Source organism: Pelecanus crispus, chromosome 8, assembly GCF_030463565.1.
Source record: "Pelecanus crispus isolate bPelCri1 chromosome 8, bPelCri1.pri, whole genome shotgun sequence".
NCBI classification, from domain to species: Eukaryota; Metazoa; Chordata; class Aves; order Pelecaniformes; family Pelecanidae; genus Pelecanus; species Pelecanus crispus.
Window position 1 is genome coordinate 34,821,629 of NC_134650.1, and position 25,865 is coordinate 34,847,493.

The following is a 25,865-nucleotide window of genomic DNA, read 5'->3' on the forward strand; positions in this document are numbered from 1 at the left end:
CAATTTTTGCAAAAACATTTTGACTAAATTCCAACTCTACTTAAAATGTAATTAAATATTTACATTTATTCTCTAATAAGTATTGTAAGTAAATCAATTTCCCAATTATCTTAATTTTTTGTATGGTATCCAATTACTACATTTTTGTAATAAATGCACAATTCTAATGAAAAAATAATGATCTTGAACTTTAATAGAGCCCTTCATTTGAGGAGATGAAAGTGCTGTACATTCATTCATTTATTATGTCTTACCACCCCCGTGTGATGTAGGTACTATTATCATCATTTTACAGATGGGGAAACTGAAAGGCTAATTAACTTGTCCAATTTACAATACTCTTAGCTGTAAACTTAGGGCATCATATTGTACTCACAGGCAAAACAAAGCTCAGCTCACCTGTGATGAATATTTACTACAAATTCTTAAACTCCATAAGCATTTTACTTATAGGAGAAAATACAATACACAAGTCTTGGGAGAGTTGGTTTTGCATTGGTGATGGCTCTGAGTACCACAGAAATGTGCTGCCTAGAAACAAACATCAGAGCACCAGTTTATTGTAAACTGTCACCATGTTTCCCAACTAGTTATGGAGATGATGTGCATTTTCATTTAATGTGATAAGCCATTCAAGCACACATTTGTGCTTTAATTCTGTACGATGTATCATACTGCGCTTAAACACACACACACACAAAAATACCGTTTGCTGACAAACTCATTCTCTCAGTTTATTTATGTGTTCCATAAACTTCTTTACTCGGTCAGGATCAACAGCATTTGCCCAATAACCTTCTTTCTTGAAATACGAACCAATTATTAGAGCGTTTGCATCCAAGTAATTCCTCACATTCTCCAGAGTCACTCCAGACCCAATCAACACAGGAATCTTCACAGCATGTTTAACCTCTGAAGAGAAGAAAACCAAAATTACGGTTATGTCCCATCTTTGAAACTCTATCAAGACTCTAATTTGCATAATTTTTCAACAATAAAGAAAGGTGAGTATCAAGAAACTCACAGTATTTCTTATTTCTACTACAGAATGAAACAACTTCTCTAGAAAAAAACACCTTTAGCTCTGGACAGCTGTTAAGAAAAATCTCGCTTTTATTTTATTTTGCATTCTGTTGTCATATGAAACGCTGCAGAAGAATATTCATGGCCCCATATCAGAGGATGGTTTCAGTGCTATGGAAGATATGAAAGTCAGGTCTTGGTACCATACCTGCACCCCTCTTTTTTCTCAAGGAACAAGATTTAAGCAAGTTAAAGTTGAACTGGCTGGCAGAGAATGTACTGCATTTTACTATATTCCCTCAAAAATTCATTTTTATCCCACATCCCTGGTAAGAAGAGATGCTGGATGCAGGAAGTTTTTGCACAGCAGGACCAGACCCTTTTACTTACTGTGACTGTTACCATCACACTTACAGGCTCCGTTGTGCTTGAGGTACTGTACACATTTACTACTGCGTCGCAGTAGCGCCCAGTATAGATTCCATGCAATCAGGTCCATTGCCTTGACAAAGGATTTACTGATGCTGGAGTGACCATGTGGTCTCCCATGCCCCATGTGGAGTCTTAACTGTATTCTCAATTTCCCTCACCTTAAGATGTGAATAATCACCTCCCCCAATCTTTCCACGAAGTAATCAAAATACCGCTACAAGAATAAGATGCCATTCTTGCTTCCATTCATTATATCAGCTCAGATTCTTTTTTGCAAGTCTGGTGAGATCATTACAGTGGCAGAACTATTCAGCAGAGCTGTGCTCATTACAATTCTTCAGTCATCAGTTTAAATCACAATAATGGTAGTTGGACTGGTGTGTATTTCTGCCAGGTCTCCTTGCTGAATTTATGCTATGTTGACAACTAGTTGAAGATCTTCAGTGAAGAAACAAGAAGGGCCTTATTCACAGGGAATGGAAAAGGAACGTGCTCTCTACTTCATGATAAATTTCAGGGACTTGGAAGTAGGAAAGCAAGCAGTGGTCATATAGACTACATTGATAGCTCCAGGTAGTTTACCAGAAAGCAAAAGATAGCACTGATAAAGACTAGTTCTCTTTCTATGAAAGGCAATGGAACAAAAAAGCCAATTATTTTTTCTATATACAGCATGTGTTAGAATCATAGAATGAATCATAGAATCATAGAATGCTTTGGGTTGGAAGGGACCTTTAGAGGTCATCTAGCCCAAGCCCCCTGCAGTGAGCAGGGACATCTTCAACCAGATCAGGTTGCTCAGAGCCCCATCCAACCTGACCTTGAATGTTGCCAGGGATGGGGCCTCCACTACCTCTCTGGGCAACCTGTTCCAGTGCTTGACCACCCCCATTGTAAAAAAACTATTTCTTACGTCTAGTCTAAATCTATTCTTCTTTAGTTTAAATCCATTATTCCTTGTCCTGTCACAACAGGCCTTGCTAAAAAGATTGCCCCCATCCTTCCTATAGACCCCCTTTAAGTACTGAAAGACCGCAATAAGGTCTCCCCGCAGCCTTCTCTTCTCCAGGCTGAACAACCCCAACTCTCTCAGCCTGGCCTCGTAGGAGAGGTGCTCCAGCGCTCAGATCATTTTTGTGGCCCTCCTCTGGACCAGCTCCAACAGGTCCATGTCCTTCTTGTTACTTAATTATCTCACCTTTTACCTGGTTCCAAAAGGAGAAATAGACAAAATATCAAAACAGGGCTCAAAATATTACAGATCCATTTCATCCCTCACGCACAGGGGTGGATTTCAGTCCATGGTTCAGGTGATCACGGTCACTGTGAAATGCATGCATTCTGACAGACCTGATTGTGCAGAAACTGATTTACAGCTCAGTTACTGTAGTTCAAATTTTTTATAATAAAAACAAAAGATGATGGCTGTTTTGATCATGGAAAGGTTCCCCACAGATAAATAAAAGGTTATTAGAGTATTTTCTGCAGAACTTGGGTCAGTACTAGCTCTGGAAAAAAAAAAAAAATTAAATCCCAGTTCAAGAATGACTAAGCATCCTTCTCATCCTTTCATTTGAAATTGACCATCCTAAAAGTCACTCATAGGACTGGATGCTTCATCCCTTACTTAGAGAAGTGTTGTGAGGCATTATTTCTGGCTTTTAAAAACATATGAATTGCTGTAACTGGTGATAAGCTGATGTAAGATGGTTAGAGCTTGAAGTAACTAGGGAAAGCATATACGCAACATATAAAAGACTGCTTCAAAACACTGTTTGTTTAAATAAAGTTTCATCAGAAGCCTAACTTATTAATAATACTTCAGGGAAGACTAATTATTTATCACCTTCCTACTTCACCGAAGAAAGGGGATCAATTAAAATGCTCTTGACTCTCTTTTTAGGTCACATGCCCTACCATTTTTTCCATCTAGGAACAATAACTCCTTCTTGTAAACATTTTAACACAAAAATAAAACCATTCCACATAGTCCTTATTGAAAATTTTAAACAAATCGGATGGATCATGCATATATGATTACAACTATAGTTATTTCTATGCATATTTTATATTCTTATAGTCATCCTGTTTATGGCAAAAAAATAATTAATTTTTAGTTATTTATAGCATTACTACTGAAATCCTATTCTAGAAAAATCAGAATTTTATTTATATAGTATCTACGTGCTCTTAGAAATATATCTGCTTTACATAGATGCCAATGCATAATTAAGGTGCTACAACTGACCAGAGATTTGTGCAACAGTACTTTACTGTATTCCCAGAGGAACTTCCTTCCAAGTCAGTATTTGTTTTTATGGCAAGTGCATAAGGCACATTAACAGGTAGTTGTTTTACAATTATTTCACATCAGCAGGAAAAATCAAGAGCCAAATAATTAAACAGAGCATGATCACATGGGTGTAAGACAATAGCTTAGCCCTACTAGGCAGAGTAAAAACCAGTGAAACCTGAGACTGCTCTAACACTAAAAAAACCCCAAAGCTTTCCAAAGTAGCAAGGTATCCAACTCCTGCTGTGATCCATACATGACACATGGAGCCCACACACATCTCCTGTGCTGAAGATTTATTCAGACTGACAATGTGAAGAATGGCAATGGGAGTGCTCAGTTTGCAATGAGACTGTTACTTAATTAAATGTGCTGCAGATGCTACTTTTAAGTAATTTCCAAGCACATCAAGGCCTAAAGTTGATTAGTAGAAGGTGATTTGTCTATTGGCTGTGTTAATACAAATTCTAACTTGTGAAAAAAAGAAAAATAGCAACAGTGGTGAGGTAGCTTTTGCAGGGCAATGTTTAGTCACTGTCAAGATGTCTCCAAACATAAGAGCTTTGCTTTAAATCTCTCCCAGCTTTCTTAGCTTTCTTCTGATTATATTTTTTCTGACGCAAAGAGAAAAGGAGACAATTTTGTGATGTTACAGTAACAAGATCCTAAAGTTTACACAACTTGCACATTTCTCTATTTCAATAAACTGTAACTAGAGGGCACTGTGCTCTTTCTTGTGACAGTAGATCTGCAGACATGTCTTTAATAAAATCAAATTAAATAGTGCTTGGTTGCAAAGCACAATGAAAGCATTTGAACTATGGCATGCACAAGTTACATGAAATAAAGGCCAAATGCTCCTAACTTGACAACAATGGCGAAGAGCAGCGTAAAAATAAGCACCACTGTGCCAATAACTTGCTCGACTACTCTTCTTTAACAGCTTTCTCATACGCAGTAATCACTGCAGTGTGCAGTACCATACACAACACTGTGTTTATGGTAATGCTCCACTGTAACGCATTTTAGTTTTTTAATTCAAAGGACTTTTTCTCTGTCATTAAATCTAGGGCTTATAAAAAGTACAGATCAGAGACTCACATCTCCTGTTCATCTCTACGAGGGTACCGCAAAGGCAGCAGCCTCTATTTTGACCTAAATGTACCATCAAAAGGTGAGAGGGTGATTCAATCTTGATGTCCCTTTTATGGACAATAACTAAGGAGGTGGCAGTCACAGCCAGCTGTTGAGTTTCATGATGTACCCCATTTTCCACTGCTTACTCAGCTGAGGCCATTTGCTTTGTTCACACAGATAACTAAGCCTAAGCAGTCATTACACAAAGCTTTGATCACTTAAAATACAGCCTGGATGTGAAGCAGGTATTTCAGCAGTTATACCCAAAGAGAAAACCTGATAGATTCACTCTCCAACCAAAGAACGTTTCACAATGTAGCAAACTGGAACAAACTTCTATAACCTCTTAAATGAAAATATGGTTTATTAAATAAATTAATTGTAATTCAAAATGCTTAGCTATAATCCCTGCTCCTTAATAACCTGAAGTCTGACTTTTAGTCCTTGTACTCTGTCGACCACTGCTGCCTGGTATGCCCAGAGAGCCCCAGAGCAAAGCCTGCCAGCTGCTGCAAGGAGCGATACTGATGGTTGCCTACGAGAAGGCAGCGACACAAACTACAAACAAAACCCTACTGAACACAGTTCTCTGGCTTGACAGGGAAACACTCATTTCCCACACGCCATCACAAATCAGTCAATTCAACACAGAGACACAAAGGCAAAAACACTTCTATATTACGGCACAACAAAGCCGAAAAGAAGACATGACAAAAATCTCATCTGTCTCTTGGTTCTGCTTTCAAGAGATGCTTTGCAATGTGATGAAAGGTGCCCAATTGTGTGTATCATTGTAATACAGCACTTCCAGGGCTGCATAAATTCGTGAAATGCAAAATTTCACTCACATCAACACCAACTTTGTAGACTGTATATCTGATTCCTTTTAAGAGTCTGCTGACATAGATATGCCTAATTTGTCATTTCCTTATACCTTGGAATATTGATTTTTAAGTTCTTCTCTTAACTGTTTTAAGACAACATCCTTCTTACAAGAGGGCCTCCTAACATCCAAAATCCTGTGACTTAAGTAAAATAAGTCTGTGATCCACAGATTCTTGCTTTCATAGCAGAAATCCAAACACAAAATTAATGTTTGTACCTCATTACAGCTGCCAGCTCTGACTCATTTTGTTCTTTGGACCCAGAAAGAGAACAAGATGGAGACTGACATGCTTGTTCACATGAAAGAAAAGCAGAAGCCATGGTGCTGTCTGGTTGGAGTCCTGTGATAAAAAAACCTATGGGCCTAGAGGTCAGGTTTTGCTCTCTGATACAGGAAATCAATGGAGGTTGCATGTGTGTAGGTGAAAGCAGAATTTAACCTAGGATTCTGCCCTAAGACTTAACAAATCCTTTTTGTTTATTATTTAATCCACATTAAGGGTGGTGGAGACATTAATTGCAGGCAGGGATGGAGCTCTAGAGTAACAAAATTCTGTAGTCTCAAAAGTATGCCTAGCTTTCAGGGTCACCTGTTCCATGTATCATTTCTAGTTTACTGTACCAAAAGACCCAACTAATTCAAGAGTTCAATATTCATACCAAACTATCATTTTAACATTGGCGATTGAAGCATAGTAATTTATAACTTAGTGGCAAAAATTTTAATGTGTATATATTAAGATTTATAGTTAGTCAGTTTTCCAATAAGGCTAAAGTAGCTTTTTCTTATATTAAGACTTTTTAGAAATGGAAGAGTCGATTTTTTTTTTTTTTACATATTTTACATACGTGTTTTCCTTTTTTTTTTTCATTTAGGCTTAGCATCATTCAGTGTTATAAAAGCTCGAAATAATTTTCATTTTTGTCCCGCCAAATTGTTGTTTAGAAACATACTACAGCCAATGTGAATAGCACCTCAATCACATTAGTTCTGCTGTATCAAATCAAATCCTACAGTGAGAGTTTCTTTTCTTCCCTCTTTTTTTTTCCTTAAGGAACAGCAGATATATAGATTTCTTTCTACATTAATCCAGAAGCTGATTCACTGCCTGTTGTCCGACCTTCGTATGACAGCTCTCACCTTTCAGCTCTTGGGGATCTGCGGGCAATCCGGTCGCTGTGCCAGTCAGTACAAGCCCATCAGCCAGGAAGAGCTCGGCAGCCGAAGCGGTCTCGGCCACGCTGACATCTGCCGTCAGAGCGTGAGCACTGTAAACAGCAGGAACGTACCCCATGGTTACTGTCGGCACACACATTTGTTATCCATCTTGTTGAATGTTTAGACTGCATTTCTTCATCTTCCCCGCTGTCAGAACAACCAAAGGCAGGCTTTGTGAGAGAGGGTAAGTGTCCTGTTTTAAAATGGGAAGTAAAACTGCAATACAAACAAGAGGGAAAAGCCCAGCCTTTTCCATCAGGGAACCATAATTGATCAGTCTATCACTCTGGGTCTCCTGTCTCTAAAGAGTGATTGCTAAGTGTGAACTACAAAGTGTCAACTGAGACAGCTGCTTACATGTCAAGCACCTGTATTTCAGAAACGTTGAGCACACACAGCTCTCTGACTTCAAGTGGGAGTTGCGGATGTGCAGTCATTCATAAATCAGGTTCTGTTGCCTAGAACAGAATTAACACCCTCCACTTCATTTCACAAAGTCCAACTAACAGAAAGCATAGTTATTACCTACGATATAATCACAGGAATCATCTTACACAGCAGTTACAAACATCACTTACCTGCAACCTAGCTTTTCAACAGCAGTCTTTGATATATGGGTGGTGCACTTTGTCTGAAACATATGTCAATAGCAGCTTTAAATTTAAATGGTTCTAAACTTTGAAAGAATTCCAGCCATTGCTGGTTCAACACCTGACTTTCTTGTTTCTATATTTCCATTTAAGTAGAAAACAATGGCTATGGCCAACATGTTGCACTGATGAGTGGTGATGGAGCCAACCTCTTTCCTGGATCAGCCTGGATGGACAACGCTCTTGGTGGTGGGCCATGCTATGGCCGTATTCAGAGGCAGAATGTGTGTGCAGTGCATTCCACTCATGGTGATGGATGCAAAAGGAAGAACGCTAACTCCTCTTCTGCAGCTGGAGAAAGGCAGGCCTAAGTACCTAATACATAAAATGAGGTTGAAACGGGACTTAAGAGTAGTAAGCACCCTAAAACTACCACATGGAGGGTAGCTGTAACGCAGCAAGTAGACTACAAAAATAGTTTCTCCCCATTTAAAGAACAGGAGGACTAGCACCTCTCAGTGGCAGGCATGTTTTTCTACATTAAAGGACTCAACAAACAAGTCCTTTAACATTTCCTTCTCAGCTTATGAATCTGCCTGAAACAAAAACCTCTTTTCCTTTCTTAAAAAGCAAACCCTTTGAACAACAGGAAGTATAATGCAAATACCAATTCATCAACTGTCAAGACAAAGGGGGGAAAAAAAAAAAATCATCACATGATGCAATGCATTTTTTTATAAAAAAGTCTAATGCAATGTATTTTATTTTTATATATATACACACATACATACATATATGTATATAAAGAAATCATTAGAAAGAAACAACTCTGAAAGGACCTTAAAAGCTTAATTTGGCCACGCTGCATTTGTTTCCTTTCTGTTTTGAAATTTATTACCTGTTTATTAGGTATTTAAGATCTTCCAGACTTGGTTATTCTCATGATTACCCACATACTACACAGAAACATTTTAATTAGGTTATTTAGCATGTATAATACATAACACTTGAGCAGTTCTTCTGGGGAGAAAAACCCAGAGTGACATCTAAATAGCTGAAAGTATCATGTGACAGATATGATAAAGTATCAGCAGAAAAGAAACTGGATTCATCTGTCGTAAGTTCCTTCTGTTTGGTAATCATAGAACATAATCCGTACATAGACAGCACTGGTTTAAGTAGAAGAAACCAGTATTACTGGCAGGAAGGAAAAAAGAGACTAGCTTTTTAAAATGCCAAAATATTATGATTTGGATGCTTTTATATGGCAACTGCTTGCATAACTAAAAATAACCTTGGATGCCTAGCCTCCAGAAACAAAATTTCTTTAAACGTAATAGGCATATACACAAGTATACAAAATCTCACCTAATACCAGATGCAAAACTTTTGCAGTCTGCATTTATAAATCCTGAAGGTTAAACAACTGCATATTTCACAGATGCAGCAATCTGCAACTTACAGGTGAAAAGTTATTTTTAAACGTATCCCCTAATAGCACTGCACGACCTTGCTTGAACGATAAAGTTCCTATATCATTAACTTTCCTGACACTAATTAGGCATTAAAATAAAAAATCAGAAAATGGAGAAAAATATAAGATCATTATTACATTCATACTTACATAAAATATTGCTTATATTTACCTATGTTTCTTTTTAATATCAGCAAAAATCTGAATGTTCTCTGCTCCAACTTGTTTTCTGTATCGTAGCAGGTTACCTGCACAGGCATTTATAATCCCTTCATCAGCAACATGAGAAAACACAAACCCTTCAGCCCGGATAAAATCAAGACCTGAAAAAAAAAAAAAAAAAAAAAAAAAAAAAATCAGCAATATCTTAGCTAAAACTGAACACTGAAAAGCAGAAATACTTAAACAAAACCCCACCTTACTGCCCCTCTTATTTGATCTCAACACAAGTTGTTCCATATGCTCTAGGACTAACCAATCTTGCTTTTCCACATATGTAAGTTTTACATTCTTTATTTTCACCCATATTCTCTCCAACTTCTTCTTTCCATCTTATTACCTTCAACGCCCTTCTCTCCCGCAGAGCCCACCAGTTTTCTCCCTATCCCCACAGTTCCCTTCTCTTTCTCAGCCCTTATCAGTTTGTTCCTGCGTGGCTCAGAACAGTGAGCTGCACACCCTGCCCTGCCTCTTGCCATGATGTGCCAGTGGGCACGTGCCAACAGAGGAGCAGGTAGGTCAAAACACAGCTCCTTTGTCCTAATGATGTGTCTTCTCTCCAAAAAGGGTCATTAACTTGGGTCTCTCCCCTCTTTCCAGATACTCTTTCATCGTATTACTTCTTCCCCAACATCTATTCCCCTGTTATATATGCCTGAAGTTGGCCATCAGGTCAAAAAGCATCAAGGACATGGACACAGACAAAGGAACAGCATTAAGTTTTCTTTCTTTAGGAAACTGGGCAAGAAAACACAGCCCACAACACATTATATACAGCCTGTTTGACTCTCCATCTGAATCTGGCTTGTGTTTTCTACACAGTACCACATCAACAAATTACTTCTAGAGCTGTGCCAAAGGTACAAAAAGATAAGGTTTAGGAAGAGTGAAACATTTTCCACTCTATTCTGCACTTAGTCCAACCATCAACTCTACCATGTCTTAGCAACACAGTTTCCACCATATTAATTCATTTTTTGCACTAAGAAGGTTTTGTGGGATGGAGGCCATTTGTCTACTACATGGCCATTCACACAGGCCATTCATCTACTCTCAGGGACCCCCTACACAGCCCTGAAATATCTGTGTTGAAATACTGAAGCCATGGTGTAAATAAGCCCACAGCTGTGAGGCACAAGACTGAATTCTGACTCCCTTATTGTATCCCCCTCTTCTCTCCAGCCATTCATTGCCTTGAAGTTTACTTCACCCATCACTTAACATACGTGTAAAAGCTCTGCATTCATCTTGTGCAGCTTTTGCTGTTCTTCCAGTTTACTTTAGAGGTCTCTTCCAGGCCCTTCTGAAGCTCTGCTGCTGCTCCAGCTCTGGAGTCAGCTGCACATTTAGAGCTGACATCATACCAAGGAAGCCACTGCATGTAAAAGCAGCCATCAAGAATGCAATCCCACCCACCAGAGAACTGCTTAGGTTACAGAGGCCTCACCTTGACGCATTTCAAATATAAACATAAATGATCTTTAAAATGTATTTACCAAATGACAAGGTGCCTGTTTAATTTAAAATTTCAGTTTCATTCCAAAAGCCCTGAAGTTGCAGAAACAGAAGCTTATGCCTGATAGAGAAGAGCCTGTATTGCTTAGCAACACAGACTCCAGCAAACAACAAACATCACAGATGGATGCCAAATCAAATATGAGCTGTCCTGTGCCTTGAGATTAGCGGGTGAAAAGCACGGAGTTCTCAGGATCCAAAGACAAGAGTGTGCCACAAGTATAGTTACAGGTGCTAGTAGACATTGGGTAATAAACACAGTGCAAATAGCTAGCTTGAGAGTTTTGCATCTAGGAATGAAAGCTATAGGTTCTGTTTAAATCACCCAAGTTTACAGTACAATTCAGAGCTAAATAAGAAAAATTACTTCTCCTGTAATCATAAGACTATCAATGAGTCCAGAGATATGTTACATTTTCACAGCAATCACAATGTCTAACTCAGGACAGGGGCTATTCATTGAGTAATTTCATTTACTGAAGTCACTGCTGACATGTTGTTTGTTGATGCTGGGTTTGTGTTTCCTTAACTGAGTAATTTTAAGACTTTCTGCTAAACATTAAGATTGTACTTAGTTTAACAAGGCTGTACTCTGTATCTAGGTTTTTGGGGGCTATGAAAATACATATTTTAACCAAGTGTAATAGGTGCAGGCATCAAACCATTACCCTTCTGTTTTATGAAGCCATAATCAGATTCTGCTAATGAATTCATTTTTACGCTCATAAAACTGTGAGAATGATACTATTGCTTACTTTCACATTTGGCAAGTTGAAAAGTAATAGCTGTTGAATAGTTAATAGGCAGTCCCCATTTCTGACTTGTATGGGAACAAAAAAACTTTGTGATCTCACTGGAAAACAAGAGCAGGAAATTTCCAACAAAACCTAATAAACAGAACTTCAAGACTGTATTAAGAACATGGAATCAAGTAACCAGCCACTGCAGTGCCTGTTCAAGGAACTAGAGCTTGTCTCTTTTTCAAAAGTTAGTGTTACTCCACTTACTTTAAACCTACTTAAACAGCTTTACCTGAACAGCTGTGGAGGTCTATCAACTGTAGAGAAAAGCTTTTTTTTTTTTTTCCTTTCCTTCCCATGATAATTCATGATTAAAAGGAAAAAAAATGACTGAAACACTTCTTTTGCTGGGTGAGAAAATATTGCAAGACTGAGATCATGGAGGAAATAGTACTTTTACTTTATCTATCTTAAATGCTGCAAATGTGCATATCACTGCATTTTAACACCACAAAACAGTGAATTGGATGCAACCATTGAGAATCCCATTCTCAGGTATGTTCCTTCCTTGAGTTATAAAGTTAAAAGGAGCTGGGAGCTAGGATTTACTGCTTTCACAGAAATGGGATCTGGCCTCTGCAAGGCAGCAGCTCCTGGTTGGTTCTGAATTTTAGACTTCAGGCAAACATCTTTGCCTTTACACAAAGGCAAGGTGCTGCAGGTAACTTTACTGGTGATACCTTGTTTTATATGCACAGTAAATCCTGGCTCCTAGCTCTTCTTGCCTTCCTAATTCAAAAAGAATCTGAAATACTGATTTTGTGCTGAAAATGAAAACTCAGAGGAGTATTGATGTTGCCTGCTATTGATGCTAGAGGCATACAGTCTCCGTGCTGCAAAGACCCTTTAGTACACAGGACATCGTCTTACAGCAGCCCCTTCCATGCTCAGCAGGAATTGCAGGCCTGGGAGAAGCGTCTCCAGCAGAGTCCGGAGCGCTCGCTGCCTTGCTCCACAGCACCCGTGCACACTCCCAAGGCACGCACACCCCTGCTGCAGTTCTCAGCTTAGCTGCTTTCCCCCCACCACAGCATTAACATGGTGGCAGTTAAAAAGAAAACAAAAAAAGCAGTATACAATTCTGCCCAATTCTATTCCACCTTAAACAGTATCACGGGCTGTAGCAAGTGAATTCCTGTGGAGAATATCTCTGCTGGTGGGTGAGGGAAAGGAAGAGTCACAGACAGCAAAACTGTATTTTATAAAAGAAATGGAGATGTCTGGGTACCTGGGATATCTTGTGATACGAAGCCTTACTTAATCAGCTACCAACTGTGTCATTATCATTGATGAAGACTAATTCAGAAATGGGATTTCAGTAACATCATCCTTAAAGAAAAAAAGGGCAGTTTCACAGTCAGGTGGAGATGCAGTTGGACTAGATGATTATTTTAAGTCCCTTCCAACTGAACTATCCTACTCTAAAATGTATGAGATGAGAGAAGATAAACTTAAAAACTCAGCCCTGATTCATGACAAGTGTAACAGAGGCTCACCCAGGTGTAGGGAAGTTGTACTCTACAGTAGACCCTACAGCCCTTGCTCCCAGGCACCCAGACCGAAGCTCTGGTCAGAACACATAACTTGCCTCTGGCTCATGTGCCTGGGTTTTCCACCCTGGGTAGTCAAGATACAACAGGGAAGGGTACCTGGAATATCAGAAGTGTTCCTGTGCATCACTACAGAGATGCAGCTATGGGGACTGTTTTATACCTCGAAGATCAGCAGATGTCCAGGCCAATATTCCACAATGGCAATATTTCTTGAAATCCCTCTTTTCACCATTAACTTTGTCTCCATTAGGTTAATGATGGGCCAGTTATTTATTTCTTCTCAATCACTGGCACATGTTGGTAATGGAGAGCATGCAGAATGTGCAAAATAATAAAGGGAATATCACCAGCATATACTCCCTGTATAATAAAGGCTCTGCATCTCCTCTGCAAAGACCTACAGTGGTAGATTAGAGCCAAGCAGAACATCTCACTAACACAAGGGAAAACACAAATAGCAGCTGGGGGCTTTTGGGCAATTACTTTAGACACAACAGTCCCCTCTACTATAATAGTGCTTCATAATTAGCAAACTTTCAATAAAAGAAAAGCCATGTAATTTGGAAGTAGATCAACAACCAACATGAGCACATGAAATTAACACAATGGTTAACTTCATGAAACAGAACACTGATACATAGCTAAGGAAAACCAAACACTATGCCTAAATCTGACCCCAACTTAGTGACCATACTGTGGACATTCCTGAGAAATATCTGAGCAATGATAACCAGCAATATTTGCTAAACAAAAACAAATAAGGGAGTATTTGTATTTTTAACTCCTCTACAAATGCTCATAGAACCTGCTTATATACATCATTCTGTTTCAACCTCAAGCAGATGTAGTTAATTAAATCAGAAACTACAAACAGGAAATTATACACCTCTAAAAAACACATGGTACACCTGTTAATAATGAACCAATTGAAAAGTAACCCTAGCAAACAAATTCTGACTTGCTTCTCCACAAAGAGCATTTTAGGAAAGAAGGAAGATAATACAGTCTTTGCAGGATGTCGTTAAAATGAGCTATTAAGAAGGGTTGTTTTTCTGAGAATAAGTATTCAAGATTAAGATGGCTTCCAGTCACAAATATAAATATAAAACTGTACTATTCTGTATTGCCTCTATGTTTTGCGGTCTACGGTTCCTTAGGGACATTACTGTATTTTAAATTAATATGCCTACTTTAGAAGAGTATAAAAATTGAGCAGCAGAGGACTTTAATATTAAAGAAAGGTGTGACATGAATCTCCCCCACTATTTCTGTATATAATGACACTAATTTTTGAGTGGGCTACCATTGCCATATCTGCCCTTAGGAACAGAGGGAAATCCGGCAGCTTTCAACATAAGCTCTTGAAGTCAAAAGCGAAAGCAAAAGATCAGACGGTGATGCTGGTTTGTGGGGCAGATGGAGGGGGAACACAAGCCCTGCAGCGAGGTCCACGGCAGGAGAACGCCACGGCCTGCCGGATGGATGCTGGGCAGCCGCCTCCTTCAACCCCCCGTGGTGGACCTGTCGGTGCGCTGAACCAAGGGCATTCAGCACTGGTGTATAACAGTCTGCAATAATCTTTTGGAGCTGGGAGGATGTTGACAACAACTGTTTTGGCTCAACCGCTGTTTTTTGGTAACATGAGGAACTCCTTGTTTCTGTCAGAAGAGTGGAGACACAGTGGTTCCCTTTTTCTTCAAGATCCCCCACTATCTTCCTACCACTGCCCCATACCTGTGCTGAAGCACCCCGCATGAACACGTTTTTGCTGGCATTCCTTCCTTCAGGTGCCTAATTGAATAAACAAAATAAATTAAAAAAAAAAAAAAAAAATCTCACCTTCTCAGACATCTCATCCCCTGATTTATTACTGTTATTTTCAGTTTTATCCAATACCTTGTCAATATACTAGGAAAATTCAGTAATTTCATCTGTTACTATTTGGCTACCCACAACATGTTTATTAGCATAACCACATGTTGCTGATGTTGAGCTCCTTCTAGTCACATTGTAAACCTGCTGACTTTTTCTCCCCCTTTACAAAACAAAATCATTACCTTCACCTAGAAACCACTTACGATTTCCCTGTGCAGTTCTCTTCAGAACGGTTATTTCTACCAAAGATAGGAACTTCCACAGGGAAAATGAAATGATTGCATAGTAGCAGGAGATGCTACATATGCTTTTTAGCTAAAACACCTTCAGCAAGTATTTTTGGTAGTGAAAGTATACAGGGCTTGCTTTATTAATAGCCACCTATTAAAACTGTATTGACATTAAAGTCACTGCTAAGTTGCTACTGAAAAACTACTCAAAGATTTGCTACCTACAAAGTAGCACTCACTTTATTATGGCTTTGCTTAAAGTGATTTTCTTTTATTTTTGCTTTCCTGTTCAGTGAACTTGAGACAATAATTTTTAGAGAAGTGCAGTGAAATGCATTAAACACAGGCCTTTCCTAGCTCGTGTTCTCCAGTTACAGACCAAATAGTGCAGAACAGTAGAGCTGAGCAAAACCCAAGCCCTCCAGGAATTCTCCCCCTCATTAATAATTGCTGAGAAGTAAGAGAAATACATTGTTCCCACACTATATCCCTTATTTAGTGATCAATTTTGCTCCTAAAAGGATGCATAACTCACTAACAGTTTGACTATTGCTTTTAAAAATAAGATATATAAATATTTTTGCAAATGCCTATGTACCTCAAGTATCCTACATGCATACAACCCCTAAAAACTAAAACTGGATTCTGTTAGCATTTTTATTTTAGGTTTTCATACAGGTTCTACTGCAGCAATAAAAAATAGATTTTGTCAGTTTGTCAAGTAGCTAGATACCTTGAAAGTGTCAACTTTGGATTTTAAAGCATTCAAAACAAATCTGAGTTCAAAACATATCTACTAACAAGAATTCCCCCAAGAAAAAAGGAATTTAAGACTTTTAGAACATATTCAACATAATTAAAACTGCCACTGCAGATAAGTTAGCCTTCATTATTTTACCTGAAGTATGGTTTTCATTTAACACCAGCACCTTTTAGTTTTGCATTCGGACAAAATTCTGCCTGTTTATAAAATTTGTACATTCAAAAAACTGTGCAACCTTACTGTAATCATATATGCAATTTGGACAAAAACAGACATTAACCCTCAATTTATGAAGTATTTAAGAAGTACAAGTCTTCCATATTAAAGCAACCTCCATCTTTAAACCAGGGAATGTTACACACGAAAAACTAAAATTGCTTCAGCAAGCAGTAGGAGCAGAAAGGTTAGCAAGTCTAGGATTCATGCAATAAAGATAGATTAATTTATATTTAATTTCCCCAAATGCAATTTAATTTTAAGTAGTTTGGGTAGCTGTACACTCAATTTTTTGTTATTATATAAAAAGCTTCATTCCATCCATTCATTAAAAAAGGCAATGAAAACTTAGTTTTAATGGATAACAGTAGTAGCAACAACATATAATTAGATGCTGAAACAGGATGCTTAACCACAGTGGGTTAAATTGATCCTCAAATATAATTTAACTGAAGTAAATAGAGTTACACCAAAGGTGGCTTTTAGACATGAGTAGGTTTAAACTAATCATTATATTTAGACAGGTTTCACCTAGAAAGCTGCAGCAGCAGCCCTGGGATTTTTAGCTGCCTCCTACTGAAGCATTGCGCAAGTATCATCTATTATAATCAAGCAGGCATCTTTCTCAAAATCTAATTTCTGCTTTTTCAGGGTACAGTGAGCTTTTCGTGTCTCATTTTTCATGGTATCTATGTTAGTACAATGCACAACTTGCAGAGAGTAAATGCCATAGCAAACAACAGTAATAACTGATGAGTCATTTCTATTACCTGCAGCAAGAGCAACTGCTATCGCCTGTTGATTTGCAGCACACAGGATCTGGACACCCAGCGCAAGATGGGGACAGGTTTGTCTCACTGCAGCACTGACGACTGTCATTGCTGCAGTTACTTCAGGCCCAGGACACACCGTGTAAGGAAGATCATGCATGTTTTCTACTATCAAGCCATCCTGTGGAGATTATTATAAAGAAATAGGATTAAACTGGAAAAAAAAAGGAACTTAAAAAACATGGCTAGTTTACCATTCCGCTGTTTTGTATTAAGGGACACAGGAGTTTAAAGGTTTTCCTTCAAAGGAAGGATTATCTACAGTAAATTGTGTTGATGCATACAACCACTTATAGAACTGCTTTCATCAACAGCATGGTATTTGCAGGGAAATCATGAAGAGAAATAAATGTGATTTTAATTATACATTCATCAATTTGGTTTCCTTTGATCCATCCTAAAATGTGAACTATAGGCAAATGAGTTAAATCTTATACCTCATTAAAAATAGTGTAAAGTCAAACTTCAATTATCCAAGTGGAATATAGGATATTGAGTATGTTTGGATAACGGAGGATTTAGAGATAATCAAGGCAATTTTCAATTCAATTAATGTCAGAAAGTAAGTGTTATTTTGGATAAATAAAGGAATTTTTTGTTTGACTATTATTGTGCCTATTTGCAGGGTGCCTAATACCATAGTATTAACTATTGATATTTCTCCCATTCCAGATTCAAAATTACTTGAAGGAAGATATTGCTGTTTATTATCTACTATACCTCTCACTCTACACAGACATACTCCTAGCAAACAATGGAGTGATGACAAAATACTCTGCTGATACAATTTATGCGATTTATTGAAAATCTTTATACATTATCTGGTACCTTGTACTTTTCTAATCATTGTATAGTATATACCAGAAAGTTTTCAACAACTGCAAATCATATATAATTTTGTCAAGGACTAGTAACAAGAGTAAAAGTATAGCCTTGAAACGTATTTCAAGCCTGATGTTTTGCATTTGCAGTGAGAACATTAGAAGAAGCTAGAAATTTCTCACCTGCTTCAATCTAAAAATACAAGAAGTTTAATAGACAAATTAATTGTATATATAGAAAATAAATTCTGCGCTTTCTGGAGTTTTATCACACATCTTAATCCTTTAAAATGAGAGCTTTACATTTCAAAGACATTATAACTGAACCAGAATAGAAAGAAGAACATATGGGGGGAAAAAAAAATACAACTACAGAATAAACAAAGAAGTTTGGTTAATAATAATGTAGAGAATCAGAAAGGGGGAAAAAAGGTTTCCTTTTTTAAAAACTTTCATATGGAATGCTTCTTTAATCTTTGTTGTAGTGTAGAAGCCCTTTTGGCAGTAAAAGATAAGACAGTATAGAAAATGCAATCAGCATTTAATGGCTGAATTACAGGCTAAGCCACAGGCATCATAAATGAACACCTAACATGGAGGATGGGGAAAACTGAGAATGGAACTAATCCAGTGGAACAATATGGTCAGTCCAAGCACACGACCCACATGTGTTCAGTGCACCAGGGTACAGCTGCCTTTACCAGATGACTTACAGTTGAGTATTTAAATACACAAAATAAATGCCACCTTAAAACCAAAAGGACACAACCTATTAATGGAAAAAATGATCTAATATTATGAGCACCCAACATCAGACCTACGCACTATTTGGTGTCATTCATCAGCATATTTAACTACAGAATTCCAGTCCAAGAAAACCCCAACTAGGCAAAGGAAAACCAGATATAACCACTAACCAAAACATCTGTCCTTGATTTTGTTTCTACGCCCAATTCAATGTATGCTTTAACATCCTCACTCCTCTACCTGTGATGGGAGGTAGCCATATGACAAGGATGACAACCAGTCCTCAGAAAACCCATAGCATTTTCAGAAAGGAAAAAAAAAAAAAAAAAAAATCACAAACTTTTAGTTGGTTTCTCTGGAATGAGGTCAGGACTGTTCCACCAAACCCGAACTGACCAAATGGTCTTGTATCTCAGGCACAACTACTGAATCCTTCGTCATACCAACAGAAAGAGAAATCCCTTAGCCTTTTGCCCTCTGTATACATAAATACATTAGGTCAGTCTAAGCAAGAATGTAAAGCTGGTCAGCAGTAGTCTGTGGCAAAAGGATTAACATAGAACTATAATATTTTAACAAAATAAAACAAACTCAAAATAATGCAATGAACCCTCAAAGTCAGGTAATTCCTTGAGGCCACAAAATCTGGAAGCCCTTGGCACAAGAATGCTCTACTTGGCAGACTTCACCAAAACCTGGATATCTGGGAAACTCCAAGCTTATCATCAGGGCAAGGAGCTAGGATCTGCAAACCAGAAGCCCCAGGCTCTCAGGCAGTCAAGAAACAACCTCAACAGGACACGCAGGAAGAAAGGCGCCTAGGAATGGGGCTTCAGATGCTCAGCTCCTGAAGAGCCACGCCAGTAGCGAAAAAAGCAGGAGAACAGGCTGGTGGAATTCCACAGGAACTGTGCAGTGAAACTGAGCTTTTCGTGAGTTGCTACTACTTTCACAGCTCTGGATTTGCATAAAGCAAATTATTCCATTAGATACTTTAATGAATTAATTAATTTAAAATTTAATTAAAAACCCTAGCCATACTACAGTGCATAAAAAGCATCTGATTGAATTCTAGTTCAAAATGCCAGCATATGGGAGGATTCCAATATTTCTCTCTTCCACCTTAAACCTAGGATATTCACTTTTCAGCAGTTGTCTCTTCCTATGGCCTCAAGGTCCACAGTTACAGTGAATATTTTTGGTATTACTTTAATAATGTGTTATTCTTTCAGTACCATCCGATAGAGTATGTTCTTTTGCATATTATGTTTTGTTTAATTAAAAAAGAACAACATATGTTCTGCAATACAGAGAGCTGAATTACAGATGCATTAACTCAAAGCTTTCTTTCATATTTTATATAAAAATATAACACCACAGATTTCTGTGTTTACTGAATTGATATATATATAAAACAGACTTCAGTACTATCAGACAGCTAATTAAAATGGTGGAAAGAAAACAGTTATGCTAAATTAAAGTTCTTGGAACTTAAGCTTATAGTTTAGAAGTCTACGGGAACACCTACTGTATTACACCCTCCAAAGCAGAATTTATTTGGATAGTACAAGATAGAAGTCTAGCAAATACCTTTTGTGTTCCTTTTCCGTTGAATATTAAGATGATTTAAGTGTTGCTTATATATAATAGCCTTATTATAAGTAATTCTCAAACAATGTATTTTCTTTTTACTTTGAATGACTTCTGAAGTGCTACATATGTGCAAAGTGCCTCTTGTATCACAGTTAGCTACTAGAAAACAGGTCATTTAAATAGCGCTCTGATTATATAGAAAAATAATTTCCTTAGCTTTATTCCACTTATAGAAATGACCTCTTAAAACACTTCAGCTGCATGCACACATATCACAGCAGAAAAGCTTCAAAAATAGTCACAACACTATAAACCACAACAGGTATAACAATCATACAAGCTTTAACTCAGCATCTACCTAATGTAGCTTTTACCTAGGGCAACTTTAACCCTAGCGTTTCCCCTAAAAGAAAGGCTTTACCTACAAACACATACGTACTAATACAAACCTTTGCAAGCTTAAAACAACTACTCTTTCCTACAGGAAGAAAGGAGGTTTTTTGCACCACACTCATTATTATATAGGCTCATGTGTGCACTAAGACAATTACAGCCTTTCCCACCACCACAGTCACATGCCCCTTTGTAGAGCATTTATTTGCTGTGTCTAGGCACAGCTTCCTGGCAATTCCTTTAAAAATTCTACCTCCAGAACAAGAGATTACTGCCTTAATATAGGGAAATAGGTATCTTAACTTCTCCTGCATATACCATAGGAGGTAGTTGTGGGGAAGGTTTGTCTCCTATTTTTTTCTACTGTAGCATAGCTAAGGTTTGAAATGTTAACCTCTGTAATCCAAGTGATAACTACCTACATGTTTCTATCCAGAAATACTAGTTTATTCTGTCTCAACTGTTTTTGAACTCCAAATAATTTGAATTCCAACTATCATTGTAGTTATAAGGGTAATAGTTTTGAAACTCTTTATTTTTTAAAAATGTCAATATAAAACAGGTACTACTAACTACCCTTCCAGGTACGGAGACAAAAGAAGGGTCAGGAGGATCAGAATAGTAATGAATGCATCTCCAGAGACAGCATTGGTAAAAGAAGCAAACCTAAAATTTTGTGTGGTAAGAAGCACCATAATATTTGCAACTCAATGTAGCTTTATAATGTGGGGATTTTTTTCTTTAAGAAATAGTTTTACTTATGTGTCTCTAACTGTCTTTAATGTCAGCTACTCAGGTAGCTACAGCTAAATAGCAGCAACTAGTAGTAAAGTGATCTATATCAATGAAATCAGAGTGAACTCATGCTCTGTTTTCTGGCTACAAAGTAAGCATCACCCAGGCTGAATGGAATGAATAAAAGTTAACTTGAATATATATTTTGCATTTTTCTTAAACAAAAGCAGATACAAATTGCAGGGATCATAATGTCTCATAGCTTGCTGCTTATAAAATCTTGTCTAGGGAATTTCATTGTTTGGCAACACACAAGCACAAAGCATATACAGTTTGAGCACAGATGGCTTCCTAACTGAGCACTCACTTGTTCTCATTACTGTGCTCTAATATCACAAATCTTTCATATTTATTATGTTAAGCTGCTAATGTGCCAGACAAGTCACCTTTTTCTGAATATACCAGGATTTACTTCCAAGTGCAATGCATATTGAGTAAGACCATATACTTTATTTTCAAATGTTAACACCAATTCAAGCAACTTGAGATAATATGTAAACATCTAGTAGCAGCAAGATGGTTACTATCTTCTTAAAGGCCACTGTAGGCAGCATTTGGAAATACTGTCAGTAGAAACATCTGTGGAAAAAACCTTTAAGTTTCTAGCTCTTCTTCCACAAGAAAAACAGACAGCTTAACAGTTCATTCGGAGTACTCAGCGGGGAAACCCAAATATATTCCCATTATAGAAGCAGGATAGCTAGTTTGGAAGAGTGGTGATCTCTGTGCAAAAGCCAGGAAGCTCTTGAAGTATCTATCATGAAAACTTGCATTTCTCTTAAAGTACCAGGAAAAACTAAACAACTGAATTGCAGAAAGTGTTAGGCAACCATACTGATATCTATGGAAGCTCTCCTGATTATCTCTGACTTTTATAGCATTAGTAAATACGATTTGTTTGTCATATTGCTGCTACATCATTGTGTACACACCTTTAGAATGAAGATTGGTGTGGAATGTATAGTGATGTTCTTGTCACTTCTACAGGAAATAGACTAAGTGCAACTTTAAGCCCTGAATTTGTACAAATGTGTAGAGAAGTGACTGCATTCACCTCATCCCTCTGTGAGGCAGGTTTAAAAATATATTCAAATTCAGAGACAGCAATGCAGTAGGAGAAGAGGTAAACCAGTTAGACCTGGAATAGCAGAATTTCTTACAACTGTTGAAAAGACAATAAAGTATAAAACCCAAATTAAAATTTTGCGTTAGTACTGATTTCAAAGTTTGTCTTAAAACTGTTCCAGCTTTGTGCATGTCAGCAGTGACGGAAGTAACTGCTTCTGTACCCTCCCTCACCTTTAGGTATACTTGGTGTTTCCTCCCTGCTGCTAAAGGTTTCAATGCATAATTAATACGTAAGGGAAACGCGTAAACAAGCGCTAGAATGTGGGGCAGTGTCTTTAAGAGTTACAGATCCCTTGTGTAACCACTTCCTCTAACACAGGAAGACAGAGACTAGTACTTGGCACTCTTCTGATGTAGATCAAATCATCTTATACCTCATGTTGATGCTGTAACTGTAAAGACAAAATATAAAATCACAATACAGAATACAGAGCTGTTGCACACCTGTTCTTTCAACAGGCATGAAAATGAAGAAAACTTACTCATTCTGTACAACTTACAGTTAGAGATTATTCTGACTGGGCGGACATCTTGCACATGCTCATCCATTTCATAGGCACCGAAGCCCGCCTATGTAAACATCATTCTTCCGCACTGCTGTTTATCCTTTGAACAATTCTGTTCTCAGGATTCTTTCCTAATTTAGCCTTAGTAGTGCTCTGCCCATAACCTACTTTATGTGACTTGCCTTGCATTTTGACCTTGGTCTTCTATAGTTTAGACTAAGCTCTTATATTCAATTTTGTTCAGTCTGTAAAGTATCATTCTAATTTATGCCATTAAAAAGGTTTCCACTGGCTTGTTATTAAAGTTTTGCAAAAAAACAGCAGCTCAGAACAGTGACTACTTGTTAATTTAAGACATTTTCAAACCTTGGACATTAGAACACCAACTTACCGTGCCACAGAACGTACATAATACTGTAGGCAGGCCAAAGAAAAAGCACATCAACACCAGAAGACAAGGTGCAATGAAATTTTTAAAACATATCTGACCTTTCAAAAGGACATACACCCTGTTAAAATCCACTGACCTATGAAGATTACTACACCACTTTAGGTCCAACAGCAATTCAGTCAGTAGTACCTGCCTCTTCTTGCCTCTGGCTGAGACTGGCCTTTTGGGCCTTCTCTTCTACATACGCAGAACAGGCATGCTTGCTGCCAGGGGGCTAGGACAGAAGTGTTAAAGAGGGCAGAAAAGGGCCTAAGCCTTTTTTTTTTTTTCAGTCCCTGAATAATCTGTGCTGTTTTGGTACAAACACAAATGTGGGGCGATCCTGCAGCCTACAAGTGACTGAGGTATGTATGCAGTGCCTCAGCTGTGCACATGGCATGACTTCATGAAACCAGAGTGTTGAGTGCTGTAGAGAGCTAAAAATACAGTGGCTTGTCAGACTGGATGATGAAGCATTCTACAGCCAGATATGTAGAATGCCAGCAACCATCTGTGTTGCAGTTAACTTTCCCTTTTTTTTTTCTTTTTCCCCTTAAATCGACTTGATTCTTAGAAATTGATGGCAACCCAACTTAAGCAACTTGAATTGCACAATTTGAATCTAAGCTTTTTCAATTGTTTTGGGTGCATGTGATGCTTATTTTAGGTTTTGTAATCTAGAAGGCCTACTTACTATGTTGAAATAAAAGATGCGGATTTAAAAATCTTCCAAAACTGTGTGGTTTAAGATGCTTTTGATGAATTATAGACTCAATTTAAAATATCAGCTATGCAGAAGCAGATTGGGGTAAATGCTGCCACAGGAAGAAGGAAACCAAAACTTACAACTCCAGCATCCTTGTAAGCTTCTGCCTCTTGACAAGCTTGATCAATGATCTGGGTCAATGGAAGAGAACTTCTTGGTGTCCCTGCAAGAATAATGCTGCTTACCCCAGGGCATGCACAAACCAAAACCACATACAGTAACACCTTCCAGGCAGGATAACTATAGGGATTGGCATACTGAAATAGGGAGAAAGAGGATAAACTTGCTAAAAGGCTGCTGTATCTCCTTGTGACACGCCTTAGTGGCATCTCTTTCCTTAGCTAACTTGACAGATCTGCCGTAACCATTCAGCTCCTAAATCCAATTCACAAACTTGAGGAATACCTGCTATTACGTCTTATCGTACCAGGTCTGCTCTTAGCTTGTTATTCCTGTACTTATTATAGCTTATCCTGCATTAGTGATGCTCCACGCAACACAACCTATGGCAAGACCGACCTCTAGGTCTGCAGAATACCTATGCTAAGCACTAGTCAGTTTAAAATGTTAAAGCTGTCTTTAATCTGCAAGGTTGATTGTATCTGATCTTCAGTACAAGTGCTTCGTGGCAGAAATGAACACGCATAGGTTTTGTTGAAGTTCAATGAGTTTCCCTTAAGATCGACTCCAAAGCTTTTTCTGATACTTGGGCTCTTACAAGCCAGGCACTGAGAGTCTGAAATGGAGACTGCGAAGAGCCCTCTGACAACTTTGTTAAGATGGTCTGACTTCACAGCGTGGGGAAAGGCGGCCATACTGCCTGGAGGCTGCTTCTGGCAAAACGTGGAGCATGGTTAGCTCCGGGCACCAGCCTGCGAAGGGGAGGTCAGCAGCTGTAATGAGCTCTGCTTACCCTGAGCCCCTGGAAAGGTGGATGAAGAGGTCAAGGTGGAACAGACGCTGCCTGCTGTCCGAGCTTCCTGTTGCCGCTCAGGACCTGCGACACCTCTGTCCAACACCTATCCCGTCCCACTCATCTGTGTAATTTCGTAAGCACTGCCTCTTAAAACGCAGCAGCGAAAAGCTCGCCAAAGCCAAAGCCTTGTTTCCTCGGTCTAGCTCTCCGCATGGAAGTGCCTCACGCCTCTTTTCCCTCTGGAAAGGGGAGACGCCCACACCTGGGGCACCTCACGAGGGGCCCGCAGAGGCGGCTGAAGGGACAGGCTGCCCGGGGAGGGGGGGCTCACGGGGGAGGCCTGCGGCAGGGCGCGGTGCCGCCGGTGGCCGTGCCGGGCGGGCGCAGGGCCAGCGGGCCGCCCGCCCGCCGCTTACCTGGCAGCGCTCCCACGTGCACCACCCCGACGACCGCCGCCTTCAGCCGCCCGAAGAGCCCGGGCCGCCGCATGCCCTGCGGGGCGGGAAGGAGGGAGGGGGTCAGCGGGGCGGGCGGGCAGGCCCCGGCCGGCCATGGCGGCGGCCCGCTTCCCGCCGCGGACAGGCCGGGCCCGTTCCCGCTCGCGGGCGGGGCGCCCGGCGCCGGCGCCTCCCCTCAGCCCCCTCCGCTCGGCTCGGCTCAGCTCGGCTCGGCTCACCTCGGCTCACCCGCCGCCGGCCGGTGTCCACCTGCGGCGG

At 39.1% G+C, this 25,865-nt stretch overlaps 1 protein-coding gene across 2 annotated transcripts; it reads right to left on the reverse strand.

The window, feature by feature from the left end:
- Window positions 1-701: 701 nt before the first annotated feature.
- LOC104037990 (uncharacterized protein F13E9.13, mitochondrial) lies at window positions 702-25,638 on the reverse strand. 2 transcript variants are annotated; one of them, XM_075715127.1, is made up of 6 exons: window positions 25,566-25,638; window positions 24,314-24,396; window positions 16,995-17,175; window positions 9,226-9,376; window positions 6,912-7,039; window positions 702-912 (listed from the first exon to the last, which is right to left on the reverse strand). In XM_075715127.1, the coding sequence occupies exons 1-6, from the start codon at window positions 25,636-25,638 to the stop codon at window positions 722-724; spliced, it is 807 nt and encodes a 268-aa protein (XP_075571242.1). In that variant the 3' UTR covers window positions 702-721. The 2 variants fall into 2 exon arrangements, with proteins under 2 accessions (XP_075571242.1, XP_075571243.1); XM_075715128.1 differs by lacking the exon at window positions 25,566-25,638 and adding an exon at window positions 25,147-25,238.
- Window positions 25,639-25,865: the final 227 nt, after the last annotated feature.